Source organism: Scyliorhinus canicula, chromosome 19 (genome assembly GCF_902713615.1).
Source record: "Scyliorhinus canicula chromosome 19, sScyCan1.1, whole genome shotgun sequence".
Lineage (NCBI taxonomy): Eukaryota > Metazoa > Chordata > Chondrichthyes > Carcharhiniformes > Scyliorhinidae > Scyliorhinus > Scyliorhinus canicula.
The window spans coordinates 93,381,628-93,400,805 of NC_052164.1; the positions used below are offsets into that span (position 1 = coordinate 93,381,628).

Consider the following 19,178-nt stretch of genomic DNA (forward strand, 5'->3'; position numbering starts at 1 on the left):
CCACCACCCTATCCCCCGAAATCTCATAACCCCACCTAACCTACACATCTTTGCACTCAAGAGGGAAATTTAGTGTAGCCAATCCACCTAACCTGCACATCTTTGGACTGTGGGAGAAAACCGGAGCACCCGGAGGAAACCCACGCAGACACGGGGAGAAAGTGCAAACAGTCACCCAAGGATGTAATTGATTCCAGGTCCCTGGCACTGTGAGGCAGCAGTGCATACCACTGTGCCAGCCCAAAATCAGAGTGGAGAATCAGATCACTGAAAATCCACGGCATTGATTGTTCCTGAAAAATGTCGCTTTTCCAAAATGTAAAAAGAAAAATCTGCAATCGGACTCTGACGGTCAAGATACCAAATCACAATCTAGTCCAGTATTGCTGAGGCCCAAACGTCCTTAACTTATACCGAACACATCACCTGATCACACAAATCAATCTGAAGTGAGAGTGTACAGCTGAAAGTGCCCAACAGACTACAATGATAAGCTCGTCACTAAATGTCTCCAATTCGTTCCAGTGAGTTCACCTGTATTGGACTGAATCTGTTCTGGTTTGACACGGGATTTATATGGAACTGAACAATTATTCTCTCTATATTTCAGAAGCTGGTTTGAATGAAAAGGTTTAAGATGGGGTTTTTATTCCAAGTTTCTAGCTTGACCACCATCTTGTACTGGTTCATCACAAAGAAAAAAAATCATGGTCAAAGCACACCTTGCAAAGTTGTGTTTCCAGACAAGATTTACATTCCTGTAAACCATGTTGGAAAGTCCCGAGATATAAAGGTCCCTTATAGAATATATGTCGTTCTTTCTTTCGGTCAGATTTGAACACGATTGCGTTAGATTTGAACACTGTTAAGGGGCAATGTACTATGTCTAACATCCAATTGGTTTCAAGCCTCAATGCACAAATTTGCACTTTATCCGTAAGGGGGGACAGAGAAGAGTTGCCCAGATTTTATTTTCCTTTATTGACCTTGGGGTTTTCTGCTTTTTGCCTCTCCCAGGAACTTACATACCCGAGGAGGCTTGGGAAGCATTTAGCCATGATGCTCCGGCCATCACGGGTACAGTAGTGAAAAGCATCTGAAAAGCAGATGGCAATTTGTTCTTTTTTTTATCTGCACATCTTCTCCATTCCTCAAATCAATTCACAGGAAAATGATAGAATTTTAAACCATTTGATTATTCTTGGGAGGATAATGCCAGGCCACCTTCTCCAATATTCCTGCTTCGTAATTCATTCTTTCCCTCATGGCAATAAACAGTCAGGCAGGCAAACAAGCATAAAGTGACTAGTTTAAATATCACAATGGTGGTTATTCTTTTTCAGCCATGGTGGTGCAGCCTCCTATCATGCAAGCAGAATTGGTGTGTTTCTTTTGTACAGAAAATGAATACCTATCCATTACAAATACTGCACAGCAAACAATCCCGTCACACCTAAATACCCATTTTAAATAGCCATCGAGCATTAATGTGATCACGATCTTGCTTCTATCACAAAATCCTGCAGATTAGTGATCGCAATGTTCAAGTAGTCTGGGTAGTTTCAACCATTAAAAAAAGATGCCAGTATGTATTAGACAGTTAACAGTATGTTATCACCTTAATTCGAACATTAGCTGTAAACTCACACCAGTCATTTATGGTGTACGGTATTTATACTAAATAGCCATTCATTTTCTACAAAGACGCACACCAGTTCGGTTTACGTGATGGGGTAACTGCACTATGACTGAGTTGAGTTCTTTCAACTAGTTACTTTATACCTGAATTATTTACTTAATTCAACACAATTAACTTCACGTCAGTGATATTGGAATTTTCTTTCAGCTATATAACGGCACATTCTTAAAACCTAATAGATGCGCGAATGAAAGCTTCACGTTACAAATCTGGATAGAGTTGCCTCAGTGAATAAACCATCAACAACTTTGTAACTTACGGCCCCCACCGTCGGCACCCCCTAGGGAAAAAAAAACTTTGTAACTTAATCCTAACCCACTCACCAAACATTTCCACCAGGGGATTCACTATTATTCACCAGAACATAAGATTTACAAGTAGTTAAATGGGTCTGTACGTGTTGTGCAAAGCTGTTCTAATAACAACTGAGCCATGGTTCCCAGCTTCTGCTGATGTAGCTTATCTTAGACAGGGTAAGGGCAGCACGGTGGCACAGTGATTAGCACTGCTGCCTCACAGCGCTGAGGTCCCAGATTCGATCCCGGCGCTGGGTCACTGTCCGTGTGGAGTTTGCACATTCTCCCCGTGTTTGCGTGGGTTTCACCCCCACAACCCAAAGATGTGTAGGGTAGGTGGATTGGCCACGCTAAATTGCCCCTTAATTGGAAAAAATGAATCAGGTACTCTAAGTTTTTTTGTTTTTTAAATCTTAAGACAGGGTAATCAGGAATGCTATAATTGGCCTTTCTAGCCCCTGTGGCCCAGCATGAGGAAGGATACTTTATTCTTGTGCATTACCAAGTAGTCTGTGCAGGAAAATACATACAGGATCAACACAACTGTAATTCTACCAGACTTGAATTGTTACAGCATGCAAGGAGGCCATTTGACCCATCGTGTCTAGGTCAGCTCTTTGCAAAACCAAATCAACTTGTCCCACTACCACCCCTCTCCCCCAAAGTTTTGGAAGCCGTCGCTGAAACTGCATCCATCAACACCCTCAGCTAAGCACATTCCTGATCCCAACCCCTCACTGCATAAAAAGGATTCCCCCCCACGTAAACTCTGGTTCTTTGCTTAGCATGTTAAATTGACGTTCTTGGCTCATCCACCAATGGGAATAGTTTCCCGCTCTCTCACTCTGCTCTCTTCAGAGCCTTCATGATTTTGAGCACCTCTTTCAAATCTCCGCTCAAAATCTGCTCTGACAGAGAACAGCCCCAGATATACCATTCCAACCACATAATTGAAGTCTTTCATTCTATGAATCATTCTCAGAAATATTTTCTTCACCCTCTCCAATGCATTCACATTCTCCCTGAAGCGTGGGGCCCAGAATTGGGCACAATACTGCAGTTAAGGCAGAACCGGTGATTTATAAATATTCACCATAACCAGTGAAAGACGAGTAGAAGCCAACATTATTTTTGTAAAGGCAACCACCGGGAACCACCAGCTATGCATTAAAATAAAGCAACTAAAACATTTCAGTATTATGCAATTTAAAAAAGGGAGAAAGGGTCAGAAGAGATAGCAGTTGCAGAGACAGCATATCACAGATGTAAATGGTCTCCTTCCACACCACAAGTTCAATTCAACATTTTCCTCTGTAGGACTATGCTCTTCAGATCCCCAATGCTGAATTTACTGAGAATTTAAAAAACAAAACAGCTTTAATCCAGTCTGCATGCTGCTTCTGAAGCACACATCCTTGGCACTGACCATCTAACTCAGAAGTATCACAAGATAGAAGAATTAATACAGCCTCTATACACATCCCTCATTTCAATTCCAGTGTCTGTACCATACAATGCACAACCAGAGTTTGAATTTTATTTGGTGATTTTCGACGAATGGGATTCTAAACATCATAGATTGTGGGAACTGGTCCATTTTCTAAAAATGTTTAAAAAACAAGTCTTAATGGGAACGGGTGGCTTAAGTCCCTATTATTTAAAAATGTTCAGCGATGGTCATGCATATTCCAAATTAGCTATAACATGTAACTAAATTAAGGCGAATTGACTAATCCACGAGACATGAAGAAATTTGATCTTTCCCATTTCTGATCCACAGCAATTCGGGATCGGCAGGTAAATCACATCTACATACACTAAATCATACACGGCATTAAAAAGTGTTCCCAGACCACACTGCACATGCACTGACTCAAGAACAGCTGCTTCCCTACTGCCATCAGACTTTTGAATGGACCTACCTCGCATTAAGTTGATCTTTTCTCTACACCTTGCTATAACTGTAACATTATATTCTGCAATCTCTCCTTCCTTCCCTATGTACGGTATGCATTGTTTGTACAGCATGCAAGAAACAATACAATACTATTATACTAATACATGTGACAATAATAAATCAAATAAACAAAATTATAGGGCGAATGGCTGTGGAGAAAGCAGAGGGATGTATTTATTTCAACACTGTGTTGTGTGTAGTTACCTCCCAAACAGCCTGCTTGCTGGTGCATATTAGTGACTTTTAAAAATGTTTCCTTTGCTCCTGATGCTTTGAGCTGCACATGTTGCTTTTTTTTCGATGTTTTACTGAAGGGCAGATTGTTTCAGCAATTTGCCATCCTTCTGTCACGAGCTCGCCACATGTCCGAACTGGAAGAATTACTTATTTTCTGAACTTTTAACCCATCAGAAAAACAAATGTGGCTAAATGTAAAAATCTTATTTGAGCAGCAATATATCTCTTTCTCTGCCCCAACAGATAATAGAGGATTACCTGTAGGATATGGGATTAATGCAAGATTTTGCAACAAAGGTACAATAATTCTCTTTCTACCACTAGACAGATAAATTATAATGCATCTCATATATTGCACAGATCAAGAAAATCTAATATTGTTGGAAGCGCTCAAAATGTACAGCCCAGGGGAGACTGACAGAATACTATTGTATTACAGATACACATGCATATACATATTTCTACATGACACAATGTTGTGGGCATTTCTCCATTCAATTTACCTCGCACATTCCAGAGTATAAAAATATACTGAATCCTGCTATGTTGCAAGCTAAAAATAAATGAAAAGTAATGTGCGTATTTTAACATTCTGCAATTAATATAAAATGTGTTTTAGGTTTATATTTGGGCTACGTGGAGAATGAGAAAGGGGAAAGAGAATGGACAATTATTTTGGTTTTCAACCTTAAACAAATTGTTTGCGCAACATATGGGGGACCCCCTCTCTCTCTCTCTTTCTGTCCGTCCCCGTCCCCGTCCCCCCCAGGGTTAGGACTCAGGGGAAGCCAGTTGGCCCCAGGCTGAGGCTGCCCAAGTACACATGCCCGCTTTTGATCCCAGCAGGGTGACAAAAAAAAGCACAGGAGGTATAGAACCTTCCTCTTTAGGGGCTCCCCACAGGGGCATCATTCAAGCAGTCTTTTCCTGCCCTGGGGACTCCTCCAGCTGGGGACTGATCTGACTGGTGATGGCGTTCCACTTTGAAAGATATGCAGGAAAATTCCACTCTGGCATAACTAAAAAAAAAATAGAAATTAAGTAGGGATTATGGACTGTACAGAAATTGCCAACTTTTGCAGCACCCTTTTTCTAATATTCTCCTGCATCATGTGAAAGACGGTTCACCCCCCTTCTCTCCCCCCCCCCCCCCCCCCCAAAGAACAGTTCCCTAATTCCTTGTTCTGCAACTTGTTTCTGTTGGGAATCTGCAAATCACTTCAAAAGAAACTGACATCCCAAATGCCAGGAATGGTGGAGGGGGGGGGGGGGGGGGAAGAGAATCATCTTTTTTGCAAAAGCCTTTGAGAAATCCAACAAACACCTTGCTAACAAATTTGGAAAATAAATGATTCATATATGCGATTTTTAAATGTTGCATCTTTACACAAGTAACATTTAAAATTCAACTATTTCACAGCATTCACACCGGTATAAACGGGTTAGTTTTTGTTTGGGGGGCGGGGGGGGGGGGGGGGGTTGGTGGACATCGTGTCCCGTAAATGATATTGTCCCTATCTGGCTGAAATCCGTGAGAGAGAAACGGTGGAGCAACTATGACACTGGAGATCACTAAATAATAAGACGCCAAACGTGCAAAAAGAGGACAAAGAAAAAAAACACCGAGCCTGTTTTAAGAATGTGGAAACTCAACGGCGAGTACTTTTCAAAGAAACAGTGCCTCTAACTCTTTATTGGCTGTATGCTGCCAATAAGGTTCAAATTATTGATTGCTGCGGGGAAAGGGGGGGGGGGGGAGAGGAATCGTTCAGAGGGCAGCTTCACATCTCCTCCTGATAACTGCAGGGTATTTAAGAGGAAATACTTGAACAGGCAGGGGGTAGGTGGAGGGGGCAGGTTCCCTGATGTTTTACAGGGTGACTGCACTTCCATTCTTGCTGAAGTTGAGCCAGTGCATTCCCGACATCTTTAACATATCCAAATTAATAGCGTTTGGGTTTTTTTTTCATTCAACAATGGGGGGGTGGAGGTGATGTTGGGAGGGAAACAGGCATTTGTAACCATCATGAACACCACCACCCGCTGGTGACAAACTGAAATAGACTAAAGTGTGCACCTTGAAACATTAAAACACCTAACTGAATTCCCAGGCTGTCGGGGGGGGGGGGGGGAGTCACTTCATTAGCCCCAGTGTAACATTATCAAATCGAAACTCACGCAGCGTTACAACAGGAGATGGAAATAGTTCAACTTCAAAATAAAGTTTACTACCCCTCTCTATTAACTTGCCATAAAATTCACGAGAAAAATATTACTCTTGTTAACATCGTGCAAGTGTAAAACTTTTTTTTAAAACTGGATGGGAGAGGGGGAGAAATCAGTCCGGGTGCGAGATTGGGGGGAGGGGGGGGGGGGGGCAAAAGTACCAAAAGTTTTTTTGTGAACTTTTTGCTCTCGGAACCCCCAGGTCGTACTTGCACGGTCCCATGTCACTAATTCTGCCGGGTGCATCATTCAATTATCAGAATGGAAATCCGAGCTGTTCTGGACATATGATGACTTGAAAGGCCCTTTGATTAATAACATTTTCAAAACAAGACTCTCAAACATAATCCCCACCTGTAAACAACCTCCAAACAAAAACACTGAAAGAGAGATGGGTAAAACAAGGAACAGTTCAGCCTCTTGCCACCGGACCAACAAGTATCTTTATATTATATATACACATATATATATATACAGGCGTCTTTTTTTAACAAACGTTATTTTAATTCAGTTCATTAAATATGGATATCAGTGCTCAATGCCCTGAATGCATGGTTTTATACAATGGAATAAAACAAGAATTTCTATTGTATGTGTTGCAAGTGTACTCTCATTATTCAGCACAGGGGTGCCAGTTACACAAAAAGAGTAAATCAGTGATAAATTGTGACTAATATTTTCTGTATTGAAACAAATTCCGACAGTTTTGCATTCAAAACGGGATCGGTTTTAATGCCCCCGCCCCCGTATCTGTCCCAAAACTTTTATCCAGCTCCGACCTCCGCCGTTTTCAATTTTGTAAAGGCTCCTAATCGCCAAGGAACCTAGCGTAAAACTAATTCAACTCGCAGATCGAATTATATATTTTCCCTCCAACCTGCAGGACAACTCATTCCCGAGTTCATGTCAGTATTATCCCCAAAATGATTTAAGGTGCGGATTATATATATATATATATATATGTATAATAGAAAAGGTCGTCCCTCTATCGCTGAACTGGCCCGGTTACATATGATCGAAGCCAATTTATTTCTGTTAGATCTTCAGGAAAATTGATTTTGTCACAAGGAGATCTTAGAGCCAGCCGAGCTAACCCTGAAGAGAATTTCCAAATGTGGGACTCGGCCTAAAGTGGACATGATTCCTGTTTAGCAAAATGAGTCTAAAATGACTAGAATAAGCTGCCAATTATTGGATACATTTTAACTTACTACATCACTGGATACATTACTGATACAATGTGGACGATTGGAAACATTGTTGCCTCTATTTGCATTGTTGCTAAATAATTGTCTTACATCTGTGCTATAAAAAAGGGACCCGGACCATTCTCGAAGCCAATTGCATTTTGTATCACACAGAGAGAGGTGGCTGATTTCAACATGACAGTAAAATGCAACAACAGCTTGGACAGTTGGATGCAACAAAGGGCGAGATTAGGAACAATGTTATTAGAAACTAAATGAAACAGGTCGTGTCTATGTCTTTAGCCCCAAAATAAACTAACTACATCGTTATTATTCGCTGAAGGATGCCAGAAAAACTCTTTCTATTGCATTTTAAGACCTATTATGCATCGCTCTTCAAAAAACAAGATTATTATTGAAGGTGAATTTGCATCCATATAGTTAGTTAACTGGAGGGGGTCGAAATTATGAATTCCAATAAAGCATGAATGCATGGGCTTAATATTGTTGCTAGATAGAACATCCCTTTTCTAAAACAAAACACGACCAGCACGTTACACTGGAAGAATCACTAACTAAAAATAACAACTATTTCCTATTTTACATGTGCAAACGGTCTGGGTGTGTCTTTTTTGCAGCCAGAACTTGGCATGTTGCATTCAACGTCCCTGACACGAGCAGGGACACACGACCGAATATGAACCAAGCTCTGGGGCTGCCTTGCTCGACACGCAAGTGGGCACGACTCTGTATTCAAGTCTCCAAACCCAAGCCCCTATCGCGCACAGTTTCAAAAGCAAGAATGTAACACACACACACATACAAAAAAAAGGGAAAACAATAAAAACACCAGTCCGGGGGGGGGGGGGGGGCAAAAAAGTTATTTCTTTTTTGGAGTATTAGTCGCCGTTTTGAACTCCAGTGTCTCTTCTTCCTCACCCCCATTCCTCACTCGACCACGATTCAACCTACATGCCCCCTTCTCCTTGAATATTTCCCCTCCTATTTTAATTTTTAAGAACACAAAAGAGGCTTATTTATTACTTTTTTGGGGGGGTGGGGGAATTTTCACTCACCTCGGTTTTGGTGATGCGATGTCTGGCCAGTTTGACGACGGCGAAATTACCTTTGCCTAAAGTGCGCTCAATATCGTAGAACCCCACCCGGACCGGCGCCCGATGCAGTTTGCCCGGGCAATCCGCCATGACCATGCTGGGAGCCGGTATAAGGCAACTACACACATATACACAACAGCCCAGCACACAGCAACAACGGGCAAAAAAAAAGACAAGTTTTTTTTTTTAAATAGAGCCCCCCCCCCCCAAAAAAAGTAATTGAAAAAAAATAAGCCCCCCACCTCTTCCTCCTCCTTCCTTTACTAGATCTGTGGCCAGGTGATATCAGGATAATTTAAGGGGAGGAAGGAGGAATTTTTTTTTAAAAAGGTATGGGGGGGGGGGGGGGGGGTGTAAGAGGGAGGAGGGGGGGGAGAGGGCGGGAAGCTGGATAGTCCAGCCCGAGCTAAGAGAGGCAACAAAAGGGAAATAAAGCTACAAGGTCCCGGTCCTTGCAGGAGGCATCATGTTATCCTGGCTGACGCATATTGACGTAAAAACTCTCGGGTAATGTGTGCAGAAGGCGGGTTCTGAAGCTTTTCTCACTGCCCTGCGAATTTATCTCCATGGCAACCCTATCCACCTTTTACGTCAGTGGCAGCCACTTCTATTCTCGAGGTTGTCAGTCTTCAGTAGTCTAAATGCTGCCACCGTGCTGCTGCTGAATGTCTTCCCTTTCTTTATCTCTCCCTCTCAGAGTCAGGCACTGGAGCTGGGGACTTGCTGCTCTTTTTTATTTGAAGCCTCTCCTGTTTCCTCCCCCCACACCCCCAAAAAAATTGTCTTTCTTTCTCTCTCTCACACACACACAAGGGAGTGGGGGACTTTCTATTGTTTTTGAGTAACTTGCTGGTTACAAAGTCCTCCTCATACATCACGAGGCAGCAAATTGGATGGGCTCTGGGGTTTTATTTTAATGATTTACCAGTGATCTCGAAATAGAGTTCACTACCCCCCCCCCCCCCCCCACCCCCAGACACACACACAGGGTACAGAAATGATATTGGATCTTGGTGTTAATACCCAATTCTACCCGATTGGGCTCCAATTGCCCTTTAGGTCTGGTAATCTTGTCTGTTTTGCAAGAAGGGACAAGCATGGCCACTCAAGAAAGATGGAAGGAAATTGCTGCTGATGCCGGAGATCTGCATTTTTTTTAAAGAACAAAACGCTGGAAGGGCTCAGCAGGTCTTGGCAGCATCTGTGGCGAGGAGAAAACAAGAGTTAACGTTTCGAGTCCATTGTGGCTCTCCTGTCGAGAATGCTGCCAGTCCTGCTGCTGAGTCCTCCCAACGCTTTCTGTTTTCATTTCAAAAGATGTTCGTTTCGATGGCACCTTTCACGTCCCCGGGACACCCCAAAGCCTTTTTACTGCCAATGAAGTGCTTTCGAAGTTGTAGTCAGGGTTGTAGTGTGGGGAACACAGCAGACAACGGCACACAGCAAACTTCCCCCAAAAGTGTGATCATAACCAGGTAATTGTGTATCTTCTTCCATATTGTGTCAAGGATCTTTCGTACACGTGCTGAGAGGGCAAACAGGGCTTAGGTTGAATGTCACAGCACCTCCAACGGTGCAGCATTCCCTCAGTGCACCACTAGCAGGCTATATGTTATGCTTAACCTCTGGAGTGGAACTTTAAATCACAATGTTGTGACTCAGAGACAGTGTAACCAACTGACTGACCAATAAAACTTGACTGTTGAATATAAACATATTTTTCTTGTGGTTCCCGTGCAAATAAAGCCCAATAAACCTACCTATAGCACACTTTTTAGGGGGCCGGTTCAGTGATAAAACCACCATTGTGCTAAAGGTGCATAATTTAACTGATAAGACTGAAAGACATATTCAGGGAACCTTGGTGAAACATTTTGTGATTGCAAGGGAAAACATGTAAAATGTATCCAACTTAGCAAAACAAAATAAATAACGTTTTCAAATTGTGAAAAACACGCGCATTTGTTCTGGTGCAATACAAAATCCATAATGTATAATTTCAAGGGAGGTATACGTACTAAGGTTCTCACGATAAATATTTCCTTTCATTCTTGCCAGACACTTCTGCTGATGCAATGGTGGCCGCATTATGCAACAGTAACAACATCTTGCATTTATATAGCATCTTAAAGTTTAGAGGGGCAAGGTTTAGAGGAGATGTACGAGGCAAGTTTTTTACACAGAAGGTAATGGGTGCCTGGAACTCGCTGCCGGAGGAGATGGTGGAAGCAGGGACGATAGCTACATTTAAGGGGCATCTTGACAAATACATGAATAGGATGGGAATAGAGGGATACGGACCCAGGAAGTGTAGAAGAGTTTAGTTTAGACGGGCAGCATGGTCGGCGCAGGCTTGAAGGGTCGAAGGGCCTGTTCCTATGCTGTACCTTTCTTTGTTCTTTGTAAAAGGACTGAAACATCGCAAAGTATCACTGCAGCATTATCAAACAAAATTTGACACCAAGTCACAAAAGGAGATGTTAGAGCAGATGACCAAAAGCTTGGTCGAAGGTAGGTTGTAGGGAACACCTTAAACGAGGAAAGTGAGGTAGAAAGTTGGAGAGGTTTAGGGAGGAAATTCCAAAGCTCAAAGCTTCGGCAGTTGAATAAAGTACTAACAATAATGGGACGATTAAAATCAAGGTTATGGAAGAGGCCAGAATTGGAGTACCGTAATTTTAATTGTACATCTAAAACATTGATCAGTTTTTAAGAGATCAGACATGGAGTAAGTTCTTCCTTGGTATTAGCAACATCATAACAGTAGTTACCAGGGGACAGTTTAGTTCAGTTGGCCAGACAGTTGGTTTGTGATGCAGAGCAAGGCCAGCAGTGTGGGTTCAATTCCCATACTGGCTGAGGTTATTCATGAAAGCCCACCTGCTCAACTTTGCCTCTTATCTGAGCTGTGGTGATCCTTGGGTTAAGCCACCACAACATGCCCCTCAAAGGTGACAAGCAGCCTATAGACATCTGGGACTATGGCGACTTTACCTTACCCAAGTTATGTTCACTATTTCTAATAAAGTTGTCCATGCATTTTAAAGCAACACGTTTATGATTTCACTTGCAATAGCCATCAGCGAGAATCTTCCTGATACTTTTATGATGTTGCTCATACCTACCGACATGGCTGTGACTAATCATTGGAAGAGAGCTAAGATGAGCCAATGATAGATAGGGGCATGGAACATCGTGAGAAGATTTTCTCTGATGGTTATTTTAAATGGTAAACATGTTACTTTCGAATGCATGGGCAATTTTATTAGAAATTGTGAACATTGAGCATTAACATTGTGTGTGCATGGTCTCTCTGAGACTTATAGAGAAAGGACGTGCCAGAAACCAAGATTCCGTTGGCTATGGGGCCATATGAGGGAGATGTTTCTGTGGGGGAAGTCACAGAAAGTTCTTGCTCATATCAGTGCACATTTACGGTACAGATAATAATGGACAGATCTAAAATAGTTTGAGAGGAAGTATAACTTTTGAACCGGCCTAGCAGCAGGACCCACCTAAATATTTTGTTCTGAATATAGCGTCCAATGTGAATCCACAGCAGACATAACTAGAATGAGGCTATCTTTATCTCCACTATTGGAGCAGAACAGCGTATAGCAACAGGAGTTTCATTGGATAAGCAAGAGGTTTGTCTTGAGTTAAAGCCATTAACATCAAGCAAATTTTATGAGTGAGTTTTATCATTTCAAAAAATGTCAGACCGAATGAAAGCTCATTTTATAGAAAGTTGTGTTTCTTTTTGAAAGTAGATTATATATTTAACCAAAATGAATTCTAGTCTGAATAGATGAGACACAGTAAGTTTGCCTTTGAGCACATAGATTGGGCAGCACAATAGCGCAGTGGTTAGCACCGCGGCCTCACAGCGCCGAGGTCCCAGGTTCGATCCCGGCTGTGGGTCACTGCCCGTGTGGAGCTTGCACATTCTCCCCGTGTTTGCGTGGGTTTTGCCCCCACAACCCAAAGATGTGCAAGGTACGTGGATTGGCCATACTAAATTGCCCCTTAATTGGAAAAAATGAATTGGGTACTCTAAATTTAAAAAAGAATGTACATAAATTTATTTCCCTCACACATTTGGGTTCAGTCTATCCATAAAACCACTTTTCTAATTGTGTCATGAGTGAATTGTAGAAATGACTTACAGTGAGGACATTGACCAAATTCTGATACATTGTGTGATGTGGATTTCTTTTTAAGTGAATGGCGTTTTCAGTGAGACTGTGAGAATAGTTCTCAAACCATGGGACTGCTTACTTAAGTGGTACAGCTGCTAGAAAATGTTAACAACTCTCTCCTGTGCTTCTCCAAATTTGTCTAGACATGTCAAGCTATATTCATCCACCGTACTCTGTTTAAAGTCAGCATTAAAGAGCACATCCCAATATAAGGGACTTAAGAATAATGATTAACTTTAACATCCATATGTCAGTGATGTGAAGTGATGATTCAAAGCAACTTGTCATGGAGGGGCTGGATGGGACGAGGATCATTCATCCACTTGGCATATGGCAAGTTCCCAATTTTGGCTGTGCTGTCACAATGTAGGTGGTGAGAATATCCTTGATCTTTGTTCTACGGGAAAAGCAGAGCATTGAAGAAGAGTCATCCCCTTGCACACTTCCTAGTGGGAGGATTACAGCGGCGTAGCTCAGTCGTTGGAGCAGCTGGTCTGTCAGCTCTCTCAGACAGCGACTGATGAATGGCATGAGGAGGCCCAACAAAGAGAGAAACAATAAAATGAATAGCAAGCAGAGAAAACTTCCTCACTTTAGTCCTCAGTCATTTTTACGCCCCTTTGCAAAAAAAAACAGATAGGTCGAAAGATAAATGTTTCTGACATCATTAGAGGATTTAGCTGGGCCTTGCACTCATGCCAATAGTGTGATGCGACCAAATTAATGCCAGAAAAGGTGGCCATTAATTTAGGAGATGCTGTAATTAATTTAATGATATTATTATTTCGAATGTGCACATTAATTCATTTCCCTCATATTTCTCCTTCAAGCCAGCTTCTCAATTAAAGTACCAGCATTTAACATTTAAATGAAACATTAAAAATAAAAACAGGAAAAACTCAACATAATGTAAGTTAACTGGCTGATTAATTCAGTTTCGGGCTGTGTTTTCCACAATGGGATTTTGCAATGCTGGGATATGCTTTTTCAAAGCAAATCACACATCCTGACTTGGAACTGTATCACCTTTCCACTTCCGTCCCGAGACCAGAATCCTGGAATTCCCTCCCTAACAGCACTGTGGGTGTACCACATGCACTGTAGCGGTTCCAGAAGGCGGCTCGCCACAATCTTCTCAAGGACAATTAGGATGGGTAACTGCCATGGCCTTGTCGCGTGAGACAATAAATAACTTTTTTCATTATTATTCCAATTAAGGGGCAATTTAGTGTGGCCATCCACCCAGCCTGCACACCTTCGGGTTGTGGAGGTGAGGCTCACGCAGACAAGGGAGAATGTGCAAATTCCACACGGACAGTGACCCAGGGCCAGGATCGAAACCGGGACCTCGGCGCCGTGAGGCAGCAGTGCTAACCATTGCGCCACAGAGCCGCCCATGAGAGTTAAAATGTGGCCTCCCTAAAATAACATTCGTCCCTCCCACAATTGGACCCCTCCCACAATCAGACACAACTGCAATTGGATTTCCTCAGGCCAATCACATACTGGCATCATGGGCCATTCCCTTGATTACTAGCCCCCAAATCCCCCATCTCTCTGATTCCTGCACTGAGCAGTCACACCCGGTCCTTCTAAAACATCCTGTTCCCTCCCCGCCCCCGATCACTACTCTGAGGAGCAGGAAACTATCTCCTGAGCTAGGAATTATTTTACAGTGCTCCCCCCACAAGGGGGCCTATCCCCTGTCAATCAGGCTCTGTTGTGGGCAGCGATCATAAGAACATAGGAAGACACGAGCAGCAGTAGGCCATTCAGCCCATCAAGCCTGCTCCACCATTCAATACGATCATGGCTGATCATCCACTTTAATGCCTTATTCCCACACTATCCCCATTTCCCTTGATGTCATTAGTATTTAGAAATCTATCAATCTCTGCTTTTCTTTTTAGGTTTAGAGTACCCAATTCATTTTTTTCCCAATTAAGGGGCAATTTAGCGTGGCCAATCCACCTAACCAGCACATCTTTGGGTTGTGGGGGTGAAACTTACGCAAACACGGGCAGAATGTGCAAACTCCACGAGGACAGTGACCCAGGGCCGGGATTGAACCTGGGGCCTCAGTGCTAACCACTCCGACACCGTGCTGCCCAATCTCTGCTTTAAATATACTCACTGACTGAGCTTCTACAGCCCTCTGTAGAGAATTCCAAAGATTCACAACCCTTTTGCAGGAAGAAAGTTCTCTTCATCTTAGAACATAGAACAGTACAGCACAGTCCAGGCCCTTCGGCCCACGTGTTGTGCCGACCATTTATCCTAATCTAAGGTCCACCTAACCTACACCCCTTCAATTTACTGCTGTCCATGTGCCTGTCCAAGAATCTTGGTCCCCCTTATTTTGAAACTGTGTCCCCTGGTCCTAGATTCCCGTGTTTAAAAAACACACACACAGTCAAGGAAACCCAGAATTCAAAAGCTGCTCCTCCCCTGCATTGGAAATATTGCCCCAGTAAATATCAGAGGTTGAATCTCTATAAACTGTGTATATCTGACCAGTCAGTAAATCCTGCATGTGACTGCCTCTTTGGAATACTGGATGAATTTTTACACTTATCATTCCTTTAGGGGCAGACAGCGCCACAGCACAGTAACAATATTCTTTTTAATCTGGGGATGATGCGAATCCAGTTAATGAATCAAGGCACAATACCTATTCACACTTATATGCAAGAAAGTAGTAATAAACAAGGGGAATCCATGAGTATCCATGTGAAAGAATAGAGGGCGAAATTCTCCGCCCCCCCACGACAGGTGGGAGAATAGCGGGAGGGCCTTCCCGACATTTTTGCCGCCCTCCCGCTATTCTCCCCCCCCCCCCCCCCCGCTGAAGTCCCGACCCGAATCGCTGCCGCCGTTTTTTTACAGCCGGCAGCGATTCTCAGCTGTTAGATGGGCCGAAGTCCCAGCCCTTTCCGCCGTTTTTACGAACGGCAAACACACCTGGTCTTGCCGTTCGTAAAAACGGCGTCACAAACTCGCTATTAATAACCATGGCACCGATTGGCATGGCCGTACCACGGCCGTGCCAAGGGTGCCATGGGCCCGCGATCGGTGCCCACCGATCGCGGGCAGCGGGCCCGATGCCCGCGCACTACTTGTCCTTCCGCCGCCCCGCAGTATCCATTCGTGGGGCGGCTGAGGGGCAACCCGGCCCGCGCATGCGCGGGTTTCGCGCAAAAACGCGATGACGTCACCCGCGCATGCGCGGGTTGGAGTCTTCCAAACTGCGCATGCGCGGCTGACGTCATATGACGCGTCAGCCGGTGCTAACTCCGGCAAGCGGGCTTAACGAAAATCGTTAAGCCCGTCTTGCCGGAGCCGACGGCGTCGGGCTGCTAGCCCCGACCGGGGACCAGAATCGGTCCCCCGTCGGGAAGGGGCGCACTGCCGTAAAACCCGCCCGGGTTTTACGCCAGCTTTACGATTTCTCCCGTTTTGGGAGAATCTCGCCCAGAGTGTTAGCAGAAACAAATGCCACATTGATTTACCATAAAATACCTTTAATGCCCTTGACCCAAAGATAGAGCAGTCATGTACACCATGCAGAAAGTTGGACAGTCCTTCAGCAGATGGGATGCCAGCGCTCTGGGATTTCAAACAGCCTCTGAAGTGCCTGGGAAGAATGTTGAACGCAAAGACAAGCCACCAAAAGTCTTCTTTGCATTGGAGATGCAACACCGGGCATGTAACGTGGCAGTCAATCATTGACATACATGCAAGCTGCAACGTATGTTACCCCGCGTGACACGCTAAACAATTAGATGCTACAACACTACACAAATCGGCTAGGTGCACAACAGGGTCAGCTTTCACCACTGTTCTCAACCTTGCCCCTCGCCTGAGGTGTGGTGATTCCTCAGGTTAAATCACCACCAGCCAGCTCACCCCCTCAAAGGGGAAAGCAGTCTATGGTCATCTGGGACTATGGCTTTTAATAAACCACGCACATGAGGTAATGAGAGCGGTCAAAAAATAGTTCATGCATGCTCCTGGCGATAGATAACAATCCTACTTTTATTTGGAAAACCATTATTGCTTAACCTCAAGCCTAGTTTAAATAATTGAAAACATGTTTTCTCTTTATTTCTCTCCCCCTTCTCTCTCTCTCTCTCTTTCTCTCTCGCCTCCTCTGTCCAAGCACTGGAGTTTGGACACGTGTTCAGGGAGGGTTATCACAGACAGACCAATCCATTCCTCACCCAGTGCCCATTCAGCTGCAGAAGAACACACTGGATATTGATCAGCATTGGGAACTCTGGCTGAGCTGGGTCCATGCTGGTGGGTTTAGCGTGCATTGCCAAAAGGAAGAACTGTGAAGCTTACATCTTCAAGACGCCCCAAAGTGGGTGCACGGTTCATTAAGTATTCTTTGGTGTGGAGTGTCGTGTTAATCACCCTGGGCTAACACGGACTGCAACTGGATGCAGTTGTACTTGAAAGTAGACTCCAAACTTTGATGTTAGTTCAAGACGCTTTATTGAACTTGTTGAACAGTGCCCACAGTTTGCTGTGGGTTTGACACTCTACTAATCTAAGCGTGCTTACTATAACTAACTAGACCAGACTAGATCTGAGCCACGTGTAGAAGGTGCTAACTGATATATACACCCTGACTGTCACTACAGTTGTCACCAGTGGAAAGAGGCAGAGTGTTGATGCCTCGTGTGATTTTTAGTGGGAGACCACCTTCTACTGTTCTGCCTGGTGATTGGTTGTGTTCTGTCCTGTGTGTTGATTGGCTCTACTGGGTGTCTGTCACTGCCTGTCTGTATCTCATTATGTGCATGAGTGCATATTAATACATGGAGGTCCCTGTTGTTTTTTTAAATTTGATGGCAAATTCAACAATTAATTCGCCCATGATCAGTGACTCTTTTTTTGGAGTTGAGATAAACAGCAGCCACAACAAATCCTTTCTTCCATCAGTGCCCTCTCTGCTCTCTGATGAATCGGTACCACAGTTTTAACACCTCAGTGGATGGATGTGCCCGCAAGACCCAGTCAGCCCTCAACTCACACTCAGCCTTTGAAGTTTCAACACTGAGTTCAGCACAGACCACAGGCAACACCCAGGGTCTCCTCCTCTCTGTATCTCAGGACTGTGCCCCTTAACACACCAAACCATTTCGGGGAAGGGGGGGAAGATTATAAAGAGATTCTTCCCCTTTTTCAAAAATGCCAACATTCCGCAGCATGCTTTTAAAGATTTGGATTCTCTGCTGGGCACTCCCAGACGTTGCCTCCTCCCGGGGAAATCTGATTTGTTAATGTCTCAGTGACACTTCCAATGCTCCGGTGGCCTTGTTTTGCTTCTCTGGACTTGAGTTGTCACTAACACGGTTCCAGGCAGTTCCTGTTCTCGGCCTCTAAATACCAGCCCCCCCTCCCCCCATCAGCAACCCAAACCAACCCCACAAGTTTGATCTCTTCAGGTGTGTGTTGTTGTTAAGCTTAGAGTGAAGTCCCTGTCATCAGTGGGTTATGATCTGGCCAAGATGAAGCGTGATCACAGAACGGGGCAAGAAAGCAATTTGTCATTACATATAGGGTTCTGGGGGGCTAGGGGTAGTGGTTGGGAGGGGGGAGGTGCTGGTCAGAGTAGACATTGAGAGGTTGTTTCCCCTTTGTGGGAGAGTCTAGGACCAGAGGACATCATCTCAGAGTAAGGGGATCGCCCATTTAAGGCAGAGATGAGGAGGAATTTCTTCTCTCCGAGGGTAGTGAATCTGTGGAATTTTTTATCACAGAGGGCTGGATCGTTAAATAGGTTCAAGGCTGAGAGAGAGAGAGACAGAAGGGAATCAAAGGTTACGGGGATAAGGCGGGAAATTGGAGTTGAGGATTATCAATCAGCCATGATCTCATTGAATGGCGGAACAGACTCGATGGGCCCCTACCTCTGCCCCTACGCCTTATGGTCTAACAAGATCCTAATATGGCACACTTGATTTCTCCCAGTTTTGTTTTTAAATTTAGAGTACCCAATTATTTTTTTCCAATTAAGGGGCAATGTAGCGTAGCCAATTCATCTACCCGGCACGTCTTTGGGTTGTAGGGGTAAGACCCACGCAGACACGGGGAGAATGTGCAAACTCCACACCGACTATGACCCGGGGCCGGGATTGAAGATTCCTCCCATTTTAAGCACCACATAGGAACTCTTGTTCTTTTTTAAAGTTTTAATTTTTTCCACTTCCTCTTTTCTCCGCTCCTCTTGGGAAGGTACTGGCTCTCACTGGGA

At 44.0% G+C, this 19,178-nt stretch overlaps 1 protein-coding gene across 3 annotated transcripts in view; it reads right to left on the reverse strand.

The window, feature by feature from the left end:
* The window catches only part of sik2a (salt-inducible kinase 2a), a 164,114-nt gene extending 155,180 nt beyond the window's left edge, over positions 1-8,934 (reverse strand). For all 3 annotated transcript variants that reach the window (XM_038779352.1, XM_038779350.1, XM_038779353.1), the window contains exon 1: positions 8,679-8,934. In XM_038779352.1, the coding sequence (XP_038635280.1) occupies positions 8,679-8,813 (135 nt within the window). In that variant the 5' untranslated portion in view covers positions 8,814-8,934. The remainder of the gene's footprint in view (positions 1-8,678) is intronic.
* Positions 8,935-19,178: the final 10,244 nt, after the last annotated feature.